Below are 17,391 nucleotides of genomic sequence, written 5' to 3'. Positions count from 1 at the left end.
GAGAAACACGAGGAGCCTTCGTTTCACAGGAAGGCTCACCTGGGTGGGTTGTGGTACCTGCAGAGGGAAAAGTGCTCCCGTTCCCTGCAGTCAAGCTTATCTCCCCCTCTCTCCCCAAGAGAAGCCTTTGAGGGAGAGAAGAGGAACCAACTGAGGGATAAGAAGAGACTAACACCTCAATGTTGAAGTGACAGGAAAAACGTTCTTACAGAAACAGAGAGCAAGACTCTAGCAAGGTGGTCCAGATGACAGAAACTTGCCTTTATTTTTGACCAGAGCAAAATGTACCAAACAATTCCCTTCTAGCCTCTGAGCAAAAGAAAGAAGTTGCCTGGGTCTCTGGTCCCCAGGGAGCAGTGAGCTGCCCATCGCTTTGGGAAGTGTTCATGGTGGCTTTCAGAGGGGGCCATAGCAGGTGTGGGGCTCAGAAAGCTCAAAGAAGGCCTTGTTTGGGGTAAAATACATACCAGTAGGGTTAGACACAATCAGAGGGCCTAAGTATCTCCTCACATTTCCCTTGGCTATGACACTGCTCAGTGCTGTGCTGCACTTGGCCTGCTTCATCTCACAAAACTGGGGCTGGGCTCTGCACCAAACTAGCTCTCCGAGTGCCTGCACGGGCCTTGAAGCACGTCAGATGAACACATACGCTTGGGAGGAAATGACAGTTACTAGTCTTGTGAACTTTCAGAATGTGGGGGGATCCTGGGGATTTGCTTTTCAAAGATATGAGGACCCTCAACCTGTCATAGTAGAATTAGCGCAAGTCTGAGTCCATTAGGACCTATGCATGTGTTCATATGCTGGCATCTGGGAACAGAGAAAATGAAGTAGGTTTGCTAAATACCGGCTATTAAGTGACTTGAAGGCAGTGTAAGGTCCTTCAGAAAAGAGTGCTTCGTTCCCATGGCAGCCATGCAGACAAGTGTCCCAGCCACATCTGGAGCTGTGTTGCTCCCACACATCCGGATGGCCCTCAGAAACATCATCTTCACAACCTTTCTGACAAAGGTTTCCGACGGGTGCCTTTTTCTTAAAAAGACCACGCTTCTCAATTATCCTAATCTCATTAAGACAGACAGAGGTTCAAAGGTCTGTGTTTTAAAAATAACTCGAAACCCCAAACCAGCTATTTCAGCAGAGGCAAATATATTCCCTTTGCTATGGGAAAAATGTTTATATAAGTTTCATCTAAGAAAGACTCCTTAGAAAAGGCAAACTGAGCATTTTTCACAGTCACTGGTCCTTTCTATTTTTAATTGCTATGTTTCTACCAAGGTTCCTGTGGAGTCAAAGGTTTCTGTCTTCCCTTTCCCAGGCCTATGTACAATCAATTTGACTGTTGCAATTACCTCTTCATTTTTGGACTAATGAAGCCACACATCATAAGCACACCCAGTTAATGATCATTTCTCGTGGGGAGGAGGTTGAAGTTCATGCCAAGCGAAACAGACCCCCAGTCTCCACTCCCGTCACACAACTACAATGAAAATTGAGCCCCTCACTCTTAAGGACCCTGATCTATGGTTTGTACCAGCCAGAAACTGGAATGGAGTCCCCAACAAGAACTTTACAGCAGGTAGGCGAGATACTTCCAGGGTGTGGGCGAGGAGAAGAGGCATGTCTCTATGGAGGCTACCATTCGCCTGCATGCACACCTCCACCAGAAAGCTCCCCAGGTTCCCATGTGGACTCACCAGGCCCCTCACCGTCCCACCGATCTGTCTCTTCTTCACTGATCTGTCAGTAGACACCATGGGCTATGCAGACATGTCAGGAAGAAGCCTAGACATCGTCCTAAATTCCTCCCACTCCATCTGTCTGTATTCCATCAGTGTATTTCAATTCAGAGCTCTCTCCGCACTACCTCATATAAGTCCTGTGGATACACCCCTTTGTCCACTCTCACTGCAGTTTGCCTCGGTCCACCTTCAATTACTAAAATATCTTCTATCTCTCAGCTGGTCTTCAATTTCAGAGCTCCCTGTCCCCCACTCCTGTTCCCCTTACTGACATTTCCCCCAAACTGCTGCCAGCATCCTATGTCTAATATGAAAATCTAAGCACATTATTCTACTAAATTCCTTCAGCAGCTTCTACCAACATCCGGATAAAAGCACTAATCCTTTGCAAATTCTAGCCTCTGACTTTTCCCGCTTCAGGCCCCTTGCCCGTGTGTCCTACACATTCACATCGGAGGCTGCACTTGGTCCAGCCGCATCCTCTGCATGCTTTCACACGTGCTGCTCCCTCTGCATTGAATGCCCTCCCCTTTCCTGAGATATGTAATTTGTCATTAGCTCTGAGACTCAGCTGCAATTCTCTCTTCCTGCAAGAACTTCTCTCGACTTCCCTCCACTTTGATTTAGGGATCTGCTTGGTGTCTTGTCTCCAAGACCAGATATTTGCACCTCTGTCCACCTCTATCAGGTACCTGTTTGTTGTTGCTCATGTGACACGTGTCCCTCAAGGCAGGACAATCTCTCACCTCTGTCTCCCAATTGCTAGTCCAAAGCCTCTCTCAGCAGGTGCAGAAAGAAAAAATCAACTGACTTAAATGAGGACAAAAATGAAAGCTGTTAATGTCTACTTTCTTCTCGCAGGTGACATGGACACATCACTCACCAACAGCCCTGGCTTTCTGGTAAGTCTTTAAGGTATTGCGTTCCAACACCAACTCAGAGGACATATCATGCTAACATGAATGGCAAGAGTGCTTCTCTCACCAAGGAACTTCTGGTTTTCTTTATTTTCTCTTCCAGGAAATTATGGGAATGTCTTTTTTTCCACTTGACTACCTAAAGACTTTGCATGAGAAAAGAGGTAAAAAGCACATTGCATTCATGTGATGCTGAAGGAAGGATATTATATTATAACTGAGTACTGACTCAGAATCAAGAATTTCCCCTGGGATAAGGCACAGTGAAATTTTTTGAAAAGAACAAGAAACAAGTGAATTTAGAAAGCACAGCCAATGTATTTAGTCCAAACGTATAAGCGGCTACCTCCACAAGGCATGTTACAGGGGAGCTTTCATAGTCCCCTTAGGTTTCCCACTTCTCTTGCATTAATTTCCACTTGTGTACCTGATTCCATTTTTCCTGTAGCCTGAGTAGCCTGAGATATTAGTCTGAGATCCCTACTCCAAGGGCCACCGGATCTGTGCTTTGGAGCTGACTTGAACCATCAGGGTGGATATTTACTCTAAAATGAAAAACAAAGTAGAGCAGGCAATGTCAAACCTCAGAGCAAATGTTGGTCTAACCTGGGAGAGAATTTAGTGATGATCCTGGCAGGGAGTGCTGACATCAGGACAAGACGATGAGATCGATGTTGGTGAAAAATCAAAAGACAGAGAACGCTGGGCCCTGAGCTTTATTTCAGACTCTTGATCCAAGAGATATATTCCTAAGAGACAATCGTAGCCACACCTGGCTAGTCTGTCTGGATGAAAGGAAGACTGGATGAACAGTGTTTCAGCAAGGTATGCACAGCTGTTGTCAAGAAAGATGGATTCACACTAAATTAAGCTCAATTATGGTGACTTTGTATTCTTTTCCCAAGGTGCCTATGAGCACTGACATGCAGCCCCTGGAGAGTTGGAGCTCCTCCAGATCCTACTACAGATTCCTTGTGGTTCTCATAAATTGGGCGTCTAAAAGTTAGAAAAATAGCAATCAGATGATGGCATCCTGAGATGGACTAGCAAGTAAGCTTAAGTAGCTTAAAAGGGCTGACATTTCTGCCAGAGGCTCTGGTCATGAGAAGGAGAGAGATGGGGATCCATGAGGAAGAGCTGGCTCTTTTTAAAAGTGCTTTGTTTGATCTCCTATTTCATTTTTCAGAAAGTGTGTGTTAATTTGGAAAGTAAACCGGCATCTGCTCTTGGATTTGGGAATCAAACGACATATGCTTGGGATAGGCTTGTTAGCGGCTGCTCCGACAGCACTCTTCTGGAGGGGTACCCGGAAGAGTCTTTGATGGCCACAGTCCTTAGCAGTGGCCATCCCTCAAAGGCATCTTCCTCAAAGGCATCTGAGGTGGGTGGGGGTATTTCGGTTGAACAATGACTGACCGCTGACTTTCTGCAATGCTATTACTTTCAGGTGTGGACATTTCTACTACTAGATCAACTGCTAAAGTGCAAATACACTTTTTTCACAATTAGAATCCTTAATCAACTGTCATATTCCTTCCTTCAATTATCTTTTGTCCTCAATTTAGGAAGGACTCTATACTTTGAATCACAATCCAATTCTGTGGAAGAAGGATGGTTCCATAAGTTAGCAGAAGATGGCCCTCTGTTTTGTCCAGTCACCAAAGAACCTGTTTTCTGACCACATTCCTTTGGGCTTATAAAGAAAATACAAGAACCTGCCTGTGTCATTTGCTGGTTGAAGGAGTTCTGAGGAAACAGTTCTCATCAAATTTAAAGGAAGACAATCAAGGAAGCTTATGGGATTTTCCTTGAACTTTGGACTATCTTGGCTTTTATTCCAAGCTGAAATAGGATATTTGTTCCAATTTTTTCTCATTCATTTTTCTTTAAAAACCTGCTCTTTATTCTTTTCTGGCTTCATCACGCCAGCATACAATGAGCACACTTCACCTTTTTTTGGGGGGACTGTCTAAAGTGTACCCGAGACCTTAAAAAAAGATAACAAAGCAAAGCATGAGGAAGGAAGGAAAAAAAAGAAAACCAGCCTACAGACCTCCAGAGACCGGATGGTGGGGCCCGCATTCCTCTCTGGGAGAGGTCTGTCTCCTGGAGAACAGCTTTTCTGAGGGACGCTTCCTGCTCTTTCAGGCAAAGGCCAAGGCCTCCTTCCCGTAGTTACCAAGTAGCACTGCACTTTCTTAGAAAGATGCCGTCTAGTTATTCCCCTTCACCAGAAAGAAGCTAGTCCAGAGGGACTTCTGCCTGTCTGCTCCAAAATCCGTCAGCTACTCCAATGCCCCGGTGACAGACACCGAGCTGATCTAAAGCACAATTGAGTCTCACCTGCTTACCATCATCTGGGCTCAGCAGCGTGAGCACACAACCCTGCAGCACACCCTCAGGAGTGGGTTTTGCCAGGTCTCCAAAGTCAGGACACAGTCTCCTAAAAACTGTGACAAAGAGTGTAACACACATCCGTTCCTGTCCCATTCCCATAGAGACCCATTTGTCTCACCACAGCAAAACATCAAAACACAGCCCACTCACTGTGGGCTCTCAGCCTAAGCCCGTCACAGATGGGGTGGGATGGCATGGAGTGGGGAGGTTGCAGGCCTGAGCCACTGAGGGGAAGGTTCAAGGAGTGTAGCAGCGAAGCGGCTGCAAATCAGCTGTACCCCATCATTGACCAGTTCCACGATCAGCTTGGTACGCTCTTAAACTTGCGCCTAGGCAATCATGGGCATCTTTCTGTGCCAGGTTTCTGTGGTGGGGAGCAGGGAGGGCACAGAGCTTCCTATGGCCACAGATCCAAGGGAAAGATCAGAACAAGCAAAACCTCAGGACTATTAATGCCAGCAAACAAGGCTCTCTCCTCCCCTCAGTGTTGTGGTCCCCGAAGCATGACTGGCTATTGTTTCCCCATCTAGGATTGTTATTAGTGTGTCTCTGATGAGTATCTTTCCCTAAGGACTTCCCAGTCCTTGAACAACTGTAGTCTAAAAATACAGAATGCCCGTATCCTCTTTGAAGCTTTCATGGGCAATTTGGAAATCTCTGTCTCCTGATGAGTATCTTTCGAAGAGGACAGATTTATTGGGCAAGGTAGGAACATTTATTTATGCTGCACAAAAGGCCTTTTATCACCTACATGCAAATCTTTTATCAGGCTTAAAACACTGTCAGAGAATCTCAATGGTATTTTCTAGTCCCTTTAACAGATGCAGAGACAGGGTTTAAAGATTTCTTTGGATATCAAAGAAAAGGGAGAGAGAAAGGAAGCACTACTATGGTTCTGTATTAAGGGAGATTTAAAAAAAAGATCCTGTGGTTTGTTTTGCTAAATTATTGACAGTTCCCTGGCTATGGCAAGGAGCTAGAAGGCTGGAGTAGTTCAGCTTCTTTACACGCAGGGCAGACTGAGGAAGTTACCAGCAAACAGTAGATCCTATCACTGTGAGCTGTGACTCATTTAATTGTCTGCAAGCCAGTGCATAAAGGAAAAAAAAAAAAAAGGGAGAGGGCATTGACCTCTCTTGCTCCTGATTCCTAGGTTTTGGCAAGCGGCCTTTCGGCCACAGTGAACCCTGGAGCTCTGGGAGGGATGGGGTAACCCAGGAGCCTGGGGAAGGGAGAGGCGCCTCTTCTCTTGCTGACTGCAAGTAAAGGGAGGGACTCTGTTCCCAGTGGTTTCTCGTTTCGTCACTCACCTTTCATACCACTACCTTCTTCTTGGAATGTGTTACGAGCAGTGGTCTGATCTTCTAAGTGTTCACTCCCACCACTTCCTGAAGAGGCTACACTGCTTTGTGGAGACAGGGGGGCATGATCGGATGGGAGGCACTGGGGTCCTCTAGCTCGTAAGTCCTCATGAGACATCCATCCATGTCCTAGAGGCTGGTTTGGCACATTCATGGGTGGGGTAAGGGACACAGATCGTTTCAAAGGGCTGTGGTGTGCCTGGCCTGAGAGAACTGGAAAAAAAAATAAAATGAAATAGGTTATTCCCCCCCCTTTAGCCTGGGCCACAGAAGAACCCAACAATACCTCTTCACCCTGAGAGACGCTGGTAACTGTCTCACAACTCTGTCAGGGGTCACATGGGTTGAATACAGGCCTGGCAGGGTCCTTTCCTTTGGGATGATTGATAAGGATGCTGTCTGTACCTCTTGGTGGGTTGGGTGTCTCCAAAAGGGTGAAACCCCTAGAGCCCACACATCCGGCGTTAGCCCTTGTGAGTGGGGATCCAGTTTTTGTTCTGACTCTAGTAATCAGGACTCATAGCAATGGGCCCATAAATCAGGTGAGGCTTGACAGCCTGGCAAAGTGGACATGTGCCAAGCGTCAAAAGAACATGTGCTGGACAAATTTAAAAAAAAAAAAGGCGCACACGAACACTGGCATTCCCCATGTTGTTAGGGAGGACTTGTTGAAGAGCAAGCAGGCTGGGCACCATCTGGGATCTTTGCTGGGCTGAATTAGAAGAAGGTGGACCAACCAGGAGTCAGGGGAGTTATCACCTCTGGAGGCGGTGCAGCCTCAGAGAAGGGCCCAGTGCTCACACAGGGCTCAGGGAATGGGGTACCGCAGCTGTGCATGAAAGGGCCGATTCTTTCCTTTGGCTTCACAGGTTAAGGCCAAACTCATCTTGAAAACACTTCCAGGTAACAAGGCTTTCATTCAGAGGCCAGTGGGGCACTCTCAGTGAGCTGCGAATGGTTTTAACCAGCATGTTCAGCCCTTCCGTGCAGTAGGCGACAACTGCCTAGCCCCAGTTTTTAATTTATTTTCCAGAAAACTAGGAAAAAGCAACAAAACTCACATAACTGGCCAAATTAAATTGAGGTCATTCAAGGGAAGGACTGAACCAAAATCAACGCCGAGGGAGCCGACGTTACCCTTGGATGGTTTTTCTGGGCGTGTAAAGTGACAACTTTACAAAATAAGTCTATTCATAACATTCACTCAGCACTGGTTCCTGACAGGTCCAGTTTATTTTCACTGCTGTAGTGCTAACATGGACTCCAGCCACATGCATTTTGAAACATTTTTCAGGGAAGCCATTAAATTCCATCTCAGGCGCTATCCCCTCCAATGAGGTATTTGTTGTCCTAAGTCTGGACGGGCACTTCTCTGCTGGACATGATCTTTCTGTGTTTTTTAATAAGCAGCCCTGACATCCCAAAGTAAGAAGTTCTGCTCTGTGTTAAGCTGCAATTCTGGGGAGCAGCACCTACGTGAAGACCTGAGCAGTAGAGCACCTTGCCTCCACCTTAAAAGATGAAGACCAGAGCCCAAAAGCTGGTTGTTCCCAAAAAGTGTGTTTGGGTGGAGCTAGTGTGGGTTAGGCCGCTCATGGGCTGGCATGAAGCAGACCCCGAGAGCTCCGGAGTCAGAGCTCACACCTCTGTTGTCAGTTTCCATTTGGCTTCATGTCGCCAGAAGGGCAGCTTCGTGTGTGAAGGGGACATCAGAAAGACGAGGAACGTCTCTACTAACAAAAAGGGAGGAAAACACGGGAGCAGCCCAGCTTAGAATTTGTAACCTGAGACATTCTTATTTTGGGTACATTCTATCAAAGGCAAGGAACTATCATCTAACTTTAAAATATGCAAAGGGAACAATGTTTTTAAAAACTGACCTTAACAGGTTGAAATTGCTTCCATTTCCACTAGAGAGACTAGGGAAGAAACTATTTAAAAGGCTCCCTGGAAAATGCATTACTACCTGGTTGGATCAGAATTAGCAAGAGAAAAAGGAAGAAAAATGCAGAAAAAGAAAAATGAAAAGGAAGCAGCAGCAAAAATGAAGAGAGAAGCCAATAGGAAAAGCCAGACATCCAGAAAATCCATTTCATGCCTGTCTAAGTATTTATGTAAAGTTGGGCAGACTTGTTTAGGGCTGCCCCCAGTGCTGGAATGTTCTAGCTTAGGTGTCTTTACTTGCTGGGACCTCTGCAACCATTTCAGAACATCTGGCTGATGCTCTGAATGGTGCCAGTCAGGTGTGCCCCAAATGGAAGTGGAGGGTCTTCTTCACAGAATTAGGTGAGTCTGAAACCATAGAAAAAGGCCCTTCCAAAGAGACACACAGCTTGGAGCTGGCAGAACCCTTGGCACCTGGCCTTGTTAGGAGTGATTGTGCATCGTAGCCATCGTGGCAACACTGCTGAGGGGGTCCCCAACTTTGGATGCTGAGAACAATACCACACATATATCAGCTGAATTCTACTAACAAATTCGCTTCTTTATACCTAAAGTTTTCTTAAAAATCCACTCTCTCCCCCACAGATAGATATCCTTGGGGAGGCTGTTGATCCACCAGCTAGTAATAATGGAATTAAATGTTTACCTACCTTATAGGACTTTTAGAGATTTATCCACAGAAATCTACACCCATTTCTTCATATATTCCCTAGCTTAGCTGAAATCACAGGGGATATGACAGGACTGTGGCCTCTGCCTCTGATAAAAAATAATTTATATCTGATTGCCAGAGCCAGAGTCCTTTCCCAAAGGCTTCCTACTAAGGTCCCACCCTGTCTATAGCATACAGACTCCCACAGCTGGCACCAAACTCAGAAATGTCTCCTTAGGAAGTCAACCTGCCATGGCAACCAAGAAAATGCCTCAGTCTAAGCTCCTGGTTTGCAGAGAGGCCTGTGGCTTTAGAGCCAGGCTGACGTCATACATAAATCAAACTCTTGCTGGGCAAATACCTCCTTTCTCCAAAGGCAGCTGAGGGCCAGGGGCAGGACAGGCTGGTCTCCCCGTTGGAAGCTGACTGTAGGGGGCAGGTGACCTGCCAACAGTGCTGCTTTGGGGGTGAAGACAAATCTTCAGGTAGAGGTAACAGTGACCAAGAGGCCGATTTTAGTGTTCCTTGGTCTTCTGGAGTAATTTGGCATAAAGTGGCAGAAAATAACAAATGCCACAGGTAGAATGAGTGCGAGAAAACAGGGCACGCAGTTGTGGGGTGAATGAGGTGGCCAGCGGCAGAGTTGTAGGGGAGATCCTTTTCTTGTTTTAACTCACAACTCATCTGAAGTGGAGACAGAAGAAGAAATGGACAGCCAGGCAAAAGTAAATTAAAAAAATTTCTTTCCTTTGCATGGAGAGGGGAGAGTAGAGAAAACAGACTTCTGAGCAGTTTTTCAGCACTACTGTTATCTGCCCAGAACCACTCTAGCTCGAGGCTGACTTGCTGACTGCCAGCTACCAGACAGCGGCTACTGCTCCATCCAGACCTGGCTGCCCCAAAGGCTGCAGAGCTAAGCAACCTTGACAAAAATCTCAACTAGATTAGAAATTGGCATATGCCAGCCGAATCGAGGCCCTAAATTTCTGCTGCTTTTATGCTTTTATAATGGCTGTGTAGGGGTGTAACACTATGTTTCAGGGTGGATTCATTATATTGAAAATCATACTAAAGATTTCTCAGGGGAGCAAATAGTGCCTCTTTTGCTCTGAAAGAAATGAAGCTAAAACTTAACATTGGGTATAGTATCGACTGAAAATTGCTTATATATTTAGAAATTTCTGTGAGAATTTCAGGTTTGTACACATGTATATACACATATATGCATAACATATCAATAGAATAATTTTGGGAACATTTATAAATTCAAGTGAACCAACCATAATAATATTGAATACATTCAGTTGAAATATAGGAAAAGCAGCTAAAAATAATCTTGCTTCAGCAGCCGAGTGGTGTGACATGAGTTCAGGGGGCTGTAGAATCGAGAAATACATTCAGTCACCCCATTCATGACCATCTAACTTCTCTGACCTCATCTCATCCTATGATTTCTTTTTCATCTCCAAGCATCTTTATGAGAATCTGTTCAATGCCTTTTTAGCAGAAAATACAATACCTGCCTCTGAGAATTCTGTCCTTTTAAGTGTTTTTTTGGAAGCATGGAAATCAGATTTCTTTCCCATTTCCTTTGACCAACCTTGACTTTGTCTCAATTTTTAATTATTGAAATGAGATTCAGGAAAAGACTTTTCAGGATGGTTGGCTTCCTTCTGAATAAGGACATTAAATATTCCCATACTCCTAATGTCACCTCTTTCATCAAACCAAATAACCTGTCTTCCCAGCCCAAGACAGGCTGGGTTCTGCACCATCACGAAATCCTTATAAGTTCAGCTACAGAAATGATTTGTAGTTTGAATCTTTTTACTGCCTAGGCTAGTCTCCCCATTTCTAATTCAGAAAGTTGTCCTCACAGAAAAACTTGTACTTTGCTGATTTCTTGAATTGCTGATGTTCATATGCTGGAATGCCAGCCAATGGTTACCACAACTAAACTTTACGAAAATACACTGTAATTTACGGTTTTAAAAAAATAGAATGAAGAGAACAAACATTTGCATGTTATTTTAAAAGATTAACTTAGATTTTCTTTCCTGAATTAAATTAGGATTTCTTTCCTGTATTAACAGGGAATAGTCTCTGTCTACGTTGCCTTAGCAATGTTTTCTAGACCTGCACCCAAAAGAAAGTCAGAAGTACCAGCAGAACCTTGGCTTAATACACCATTTTGAGGGACTCATAACACAAAATTCTTAAGTTTGGTGCAAGAGATGGTTTAAGATAGTCCAGCTTAAAAGATGCAAAGCTGAACCCATTGCCAGCTACAAAAAGGGTCTGGTTTCAAAGTTTTTGGGGGGTTTCTGTCCTCCTCCAAGTTTAGGCCTGCTTGGCAGGAATGTTTTGGTGCCATCCCAAGCACTTCTTCTGAGGACACTGATTTCAGAGCACCTAAGGAGTTGCTATTGCAGGGTTTCCATTTTGAAAGAGCGCTGTTAACACCACTTATATGATGTTCCAGGCACTTGCTTAAAAAAAAAAAAAAAAGGCCATTTTAGCAAGGTGCAGTGGTGAAACATTAGACCCTGGGGTCCTCTTCTTTAGTTGGTTTTTGTGGTGCCACAACCAGTAATCTGAAGCCCTGTGGTAGGAATCTTTGGGGAAGAAAAGATTAATAGTCCTGCAAAAACACACTTTTCAAAAGAAACCAAACAAACAGAAAACAAAACCGGAGTGTTTGATCAGTGACATCATGCAGAAAAAAAAAAAAAAAAAAGACAAAATGACACCAGTCACATTTATGGCCAAGGACAGATTTGTGTCAGGGGGAGGGGCAGGGGAGTATTAATTACTAAGGTTAAAGTTAACATGCTGTGCCATCATTGCTTCAGGGAATAGATTAAAAGAAAATCTGGAAGGTTATGAGCCTCAACTCTGCATGCTTGCTCTCTGCTTCTTATCCAAAGGCTTGGAAAACCAGAGCTCACAACATCTGGACACCAGAAAATGATTCCCCCAAACAACTTCAGACTCCACCTCATTCTGGTGTAAGAAGAGAGAGGACATGCTACAAAGCAAAGACGTGGTTGATGGACAAGATGTGGCTGATGTTCCCCACAAGTCCAAGGAGGGAGCCACACTCTCTGGGCAGAGAAAGTGTATACTTGCTGTGTCACAAAACACTTAAGAGGAACTTGCAAAGAACATTACACGGGATCGACAAACACACACAGCCAAACTGCTTTCCTTGCATTAAACCTCATTTCCATAAAGCACTGAAATGAAGGAATTCTGATGCAGGGGAAAGTCCCTCGAGAAGCTTTTCCAATAATATGAGTCCTGGTCACTGGTGTCAGCTCTTACTACTCCACAGAGGGCTCACCCTCTGGGCAAATCAAAGAGAGGTGTGTTTCTGCCTTCACATTATCACTTAAACATTTGGGCTTTTAAGAAGTAAATTAGAATGCTTTTGGCAGACTTTTATTGCTGCATTACTCTTTGGTACATTTCATTTATCCTCTTTTGTCAGTTTCCATAATGGCAATACTGGGTGTCATCCAGTGGAAAATCTATTTTAGATAACCACTTTTTGACTTTACATTGTCATTATTTATGAAATAAGTCAGAAAAGAAGCCAGTATATACATTTTGGAGAAATCAGAATCTTACAGGTTAACTTCAAATCAAGTAGTTGGAAAAGGAAATTTCCAAATCCTGTCAGTCCATTCTATCGAAACCAATAACATCAATTATGGAAGTAATTAGATATCATTGAAGCAGGTGTTTAAGCCAATTCAATAGACTGGGATCAGGGCAAACATTTCTAAAGTTCCTGTATATTGGTTTAACTTTTTACTTTCCTGTACTGTATATTTTTCCATGTCTATAATTAAATATACGTGCGTAAGCCTTAGTATGTCCATGGAATTTGACCTACATAGAAAATGATATCCAGAAATGAGTTTAGAGTGAGCTGCATAATTTGAATCATTTTTTTAATATAAAGAAAACAACTTAGTCAAGCAAGTGCCAGGAATGGACCTAGCTGCTTTCCTTTTTAGTTTTCCAACAAACCGCCCATCTAAATATACAATAAGAATGATCTGGTCACTGTGTTTAAGGAAAAGAGAGCAGAGAAGTTCAGAAAGATAGATGCTTGATGAAAAAACTTCCCTCCTATCTCTTTTTCAAAAGCTAACTCTAAAATGTAACTGCAGTTACTTCAATTTGCATGCCCACCCAGGAAGGGCTTCTGCCCTGTGTCTAACAACTCCTGGGCTGCTGAGAGTGAGGACAAGTAAGACAACCTAAGTTTCGAACTGTAAGCAGCCAGGATTTCATGGCTAAGCAGTCAAGCTCTCCTTGGAGCGTCAGTCCCAAAGCCATGGCCAGAATCAGTAAAAAATCATCAGGGTATCTTTTTTACAACTTGACACCACTAGCAGCCACACTTGTGCAGAGGAAAATCGGGCCAATCACTTGAAAAGGCCTCACAAAGGCTATTTTAAAACCTTGTCTACTACTGTCTTGAGCGTAACTACAGGCCAAGTCTTCACTGCCACTGGAGCTTAAAAGCTCCCAGATAAGCAGGCAAGGTGGCTCTGAAGTGCAAGAGCACCGATTAGGCCAGTCCCAGCATCATTAAGGAGATGCCCAAATCCTGTTGCTCATCAGGGTCTCAACTCAGCACCAAGCAAACGCATGAATGGTGCCAACATTTTCTGAGCATGAAACTCTGAACTTGGCCTTGATCACACAACAATCTTTTTTTCTTTCTTTTCTAGTGTTAGGAGAGGGTTATAAAGAGAGAAATTATGTAGTCCTGACTAATTCTTAACTTAGCTCCTTGATCAAAGAATGAGAACCAGAGATTCTCAGCTAACAGGGCAATTTACTGATTAGGGAATTGGTTCTTGTTTTCATTAAAGCATTCAATCTAAATGTCAAATGTAACAATACACACAAATGACCATTCAACAAAACGACAATTTGGGCTCACACTGCTAATTAGACAATTTTTTTTGTTAATTAAGAGAAATTGGATGCTTTAGGCTCTCCTGGCTTCTTAATCATGTTTGATTGAATCACCATGTGATTGAAGACAAGCAATGAGGCTGCACAAAACCCAGTTCCTGCTTCCGCTACACCTTCAGCCTCTTCCCGAATTCTACACCGTCACAACCCGATCCTGTGGGTGTTGGAACACGGTAAGACTGGTTCTGTGTTTGTAAAATTGATTTACTGTGATCTGTAATTACACATAATGATTTGAATTTTTGACTTGGCACTGCATTTTTCATTTAAACCGTACCACTCTTCTCTACCCAAGAGAAATAGCCTTTACGTAATTGCTCTCAACTCATCTACTTGGGTATTATAAATCAGCCCTGCTATAAAAGATTTCCAGCAACACTGCAAGCATGAAGTTCCTGGCAGAATTCAGCCCCCAGGACCGTCTACTTTAAGGACAGGAATTGAAGTGCATTCATTTCTTGTTGGCTATGAGATGGGGGGTGGGGGTTGGGTGTTGGGCAGCAATGAGAACAGGCTGAGAGGGCCAGCAGAGGGTCTGGGCTGAGTCCAAATGGCCCGTGTGGATTCACAGATCAACTCCCTTTGCACCTCATCTATTTCTGGGTTTCCCTTCCTGGGTCATACACACAGAGTGTCTATGTTCCTCTATTACATCTTGTAGACCACTGAGCCCATGACTCACAGACTCTGTGTCTGCAAATTCACTTTCTTGCTAAAATTTATTTGTAATCCCCAAATCAGTGCCTGAAACACTCTCATGGTCTTTCATGGATATGAGCAGAGTGGCAAAAAAAAGTGTGAGCAGCTGATGTGCATTTTCCCAACTGAGGTCAAACAGGTGTTGCTTTGCCCCCCTGGGTCAACTCTCATACTGTAAATAAGTGGACTTTTAAGGTATGTTTGACACCATTTAAAAAAAAATGTTGGTGTTCTCGTTTTGTTTTGTTTTTTTGTTTTTAAATTACTCCCAAGCACAGTGTTGAGTTGCTGGCTAGTGTTTCTAAGTGCAAGAAGGCTGTGATGTGCTTGATGGAGAAAAAATATGTATCAGATAAACTTTCTTCAGAAACGAGTTATAGGGCTATTGGCAGAGTTCAATGTTAATGCATCAGAAATATATATTAAATAAGACGTCTTTAAACACACATACATACACACATACACACAAGTTATGTGCTAATCAGTACATGAGAATGTTGCGACTGGAGGCTTTCAGAAACCCAACCCTGTGTTTCCCCCAGGAGCAATGGGTCAGTATTTGCTAAACCAGCCTTCACAGCAATTTTACAGAACACAACTATTACAGTTAGTGAAAATTGGCTGAATGTATACAGTGTTACAGACTCTTCATTTCACCCTCATTTTTGGACATTTTTGTCACATTTACCACATTTTTGCCTTCAGCTAGTGATTCTCATCAACCATGGGTGTACGTTTGGTCCCTGGAGCCTTAAAAAAATTCTTGATGCCCAGGCCCCATTCCAGACCAAGTACCTGCAAATCCCTGTGTGGGGGATGAAGCACTGGAAATTTCAGATGCACCAGTGGTGTTTACGGCCAGTCAGGGCTGAGGAATCCCTAACCTGTACTTTCTTCTTGGCCTCAGTATTCTTCCCAAACTCTCTCCCATGTCCTGGATATAAAAAAACTCCCCCCAGATTGGCTGCTGCTTCTGTCTGCTCTTCAGAAAACTCCCCCTCATCCTCCAAAGATTAGGTTATTTCAAGTGACTTTTAAAAGACAGTCTACGAATCATTTCTCTTACCAAAGGCTTGCTTGCTTTGGGCACACATGCAGTATTCTGCTCAGTCTCTTCCTCCTAGGATTTTATTATTCTTGCCCTGCCCGTTTGGTAAAATAAATGATATTTTGGTACCAGAAGTCCAAACCAAATGGGCAGTAATGTCTAGGGACTCCCTTGACAAATGTTTTGACTCCTCAGCAGTAGTGCCTGCCTCTTGGTGTGGCTGTTTCACTCTTGCTAAGGAGTGAACCTAGGCCCTCTCTGAACATGAATCAACTGTAGGGCACATTTACTCTTAGTTTGGAAATTTGGTTGGCAAGATCATAACCAATTCACAAAGAACAGAAAAAAAAAATGTGCTCTAGAGCCACGGGTCAGCAGCATTAGCATCATCTGGGAGCTTGTTAGAAAGGCTGTTCTCTCAGGCTTCACCCCAGGCCTATTGAGTCAGGATCTGCATTTTAAGATCCCAGGAGACCTATTTGCACATTCAAGGTTAAGATGCATTGGCTACGCATTCGGCTCTGACTTGCTGGCTTGGCACTTGTTCTCTTGAAGTTGGGGGTAGTGCCAAATTCAGCTGAAGTGAGAATTCAGGATTTGGGTTAGAAGGTCAAATGAACGTTCTGTGCCTCAGTGTCCCCCATTAATAGATATCAAATGTAACATCATGGGATTTGGAAAAATCAAGCCATGTAATATACATGAAAGTGTTTTGCCAACCTTAATGGATTATGGAAATATTAGTTATTATCTGTTAGAGTAAGGATAATTCAATATTAGCCAGTACTGCTAATGGAAAAATCAACTCAAAGTGTTAGTCACTCTAGTGATATTCGTGGAACACTGTCCGCATATCATATGTAGTAACCTCTGGTTACTAGATAGTATTTCACAGATTCACGAAAGATGAATCTTCCACCATGGCCAATCATACCAAAGAGAGTATGTTCCTTGCTCTTTCAGAATCGTTATCTACACTGGCGAATTTTTCTCTGCCCAAATCAGAACATCCTTTGATTCAGACTCAACTTCGTGTTTCCCACCCCCCGACCCTCATATTTCATTTCTATTTTCTGGAATCACCTTCTTTTCTATTAAATGCTTACACTCAGAACTCCTCACGAGTCCTTTATCCTGAGATTGGTAAGCAATATTGATTGATTGCCTGAAGTCTTATTGAAGATTCTAGGTACTGCCATTATAATTCAACCTAAGAAAATATTACGTGGGTGGGTGATGTTGGGTTCTCTGCATGTAGAAGGGGGTTGAACTTGAAATCAATCATTCATTCATCAAACATCTGTTGAGTGCTCACCATGTGCCCAGCTCTAAAGACCAAGGCACAATAGTGATAAGGCCTTACAGCCCAGTGTATGCTCTCTCAGTGCCTCTGAGCCAATATCCTAAAATACTTAGTGCAATTATGCAGTGACTTTCTCATTTGGACAAGATATTTTCCCCACATTACTTATTTTACCTTATTTTTAAAAAGTCTGCTGGGTATACCAACACAACAGCCAGCGAGGGTGTCAGGGTAAAGGAGCTGCCAGCTACTATTGCAGACTAGATTCTGGAAAATCTAGACAAGGGAAGGCATTGAATTATATCATTCCTCCCCCAGCCTGGCTCACCGCAA

At 43.7% G+C, this 17,391-nt stretch overlaps 1 protein-coding gene across 2 annotated transcripts in view; it reads right to left on the bottom strand.

Moving 5' to 3' along the window:
• The window catches only part of SAMD4A (sterile alpha motif domain containing 4A), a gene marked incomplete at both ends in the record, with an annotated part of 201,511 nt that overhangs the window by 40,300 nt on the left and 143,820 nt on the right, over positions 1 to 17,391 (bottom strand). Inside the window, one exon of one of the 2 annotated variants that reach the window (XM_084241077.1) lies at positions 6,367 to 6,630. The exons of the other annotated variant lie outside the window; for it this stretch is intronic. Coding sequence (XP_084097203.1) covers positions 6,367 to 6,630 — 264 coding nt within the window. The remainder of the gene's footprint in view (positions 1 to 6,366; positions 6,631 to 17,391) is intronic. 2 annotated transcript variants of the gene reach the window in all.

This window comes from Talpa europaea (assembly GCF_964194135.1).
Source record: "Talpa europaea genome assembly, chromosome: 8".
In the NCBI taxonomy this organism is placed as follows: Eukaryota; Metazoa; Chordata; class Mammalia; order Eulipotyphla; family Talpidae; genus Talpa; species Talpa europaea.
The sequence above is the reverse complement of the archived record's forward strand: the minus strand, read 5'-3'. Positions and strand labels throughout refer to the sequence as shown.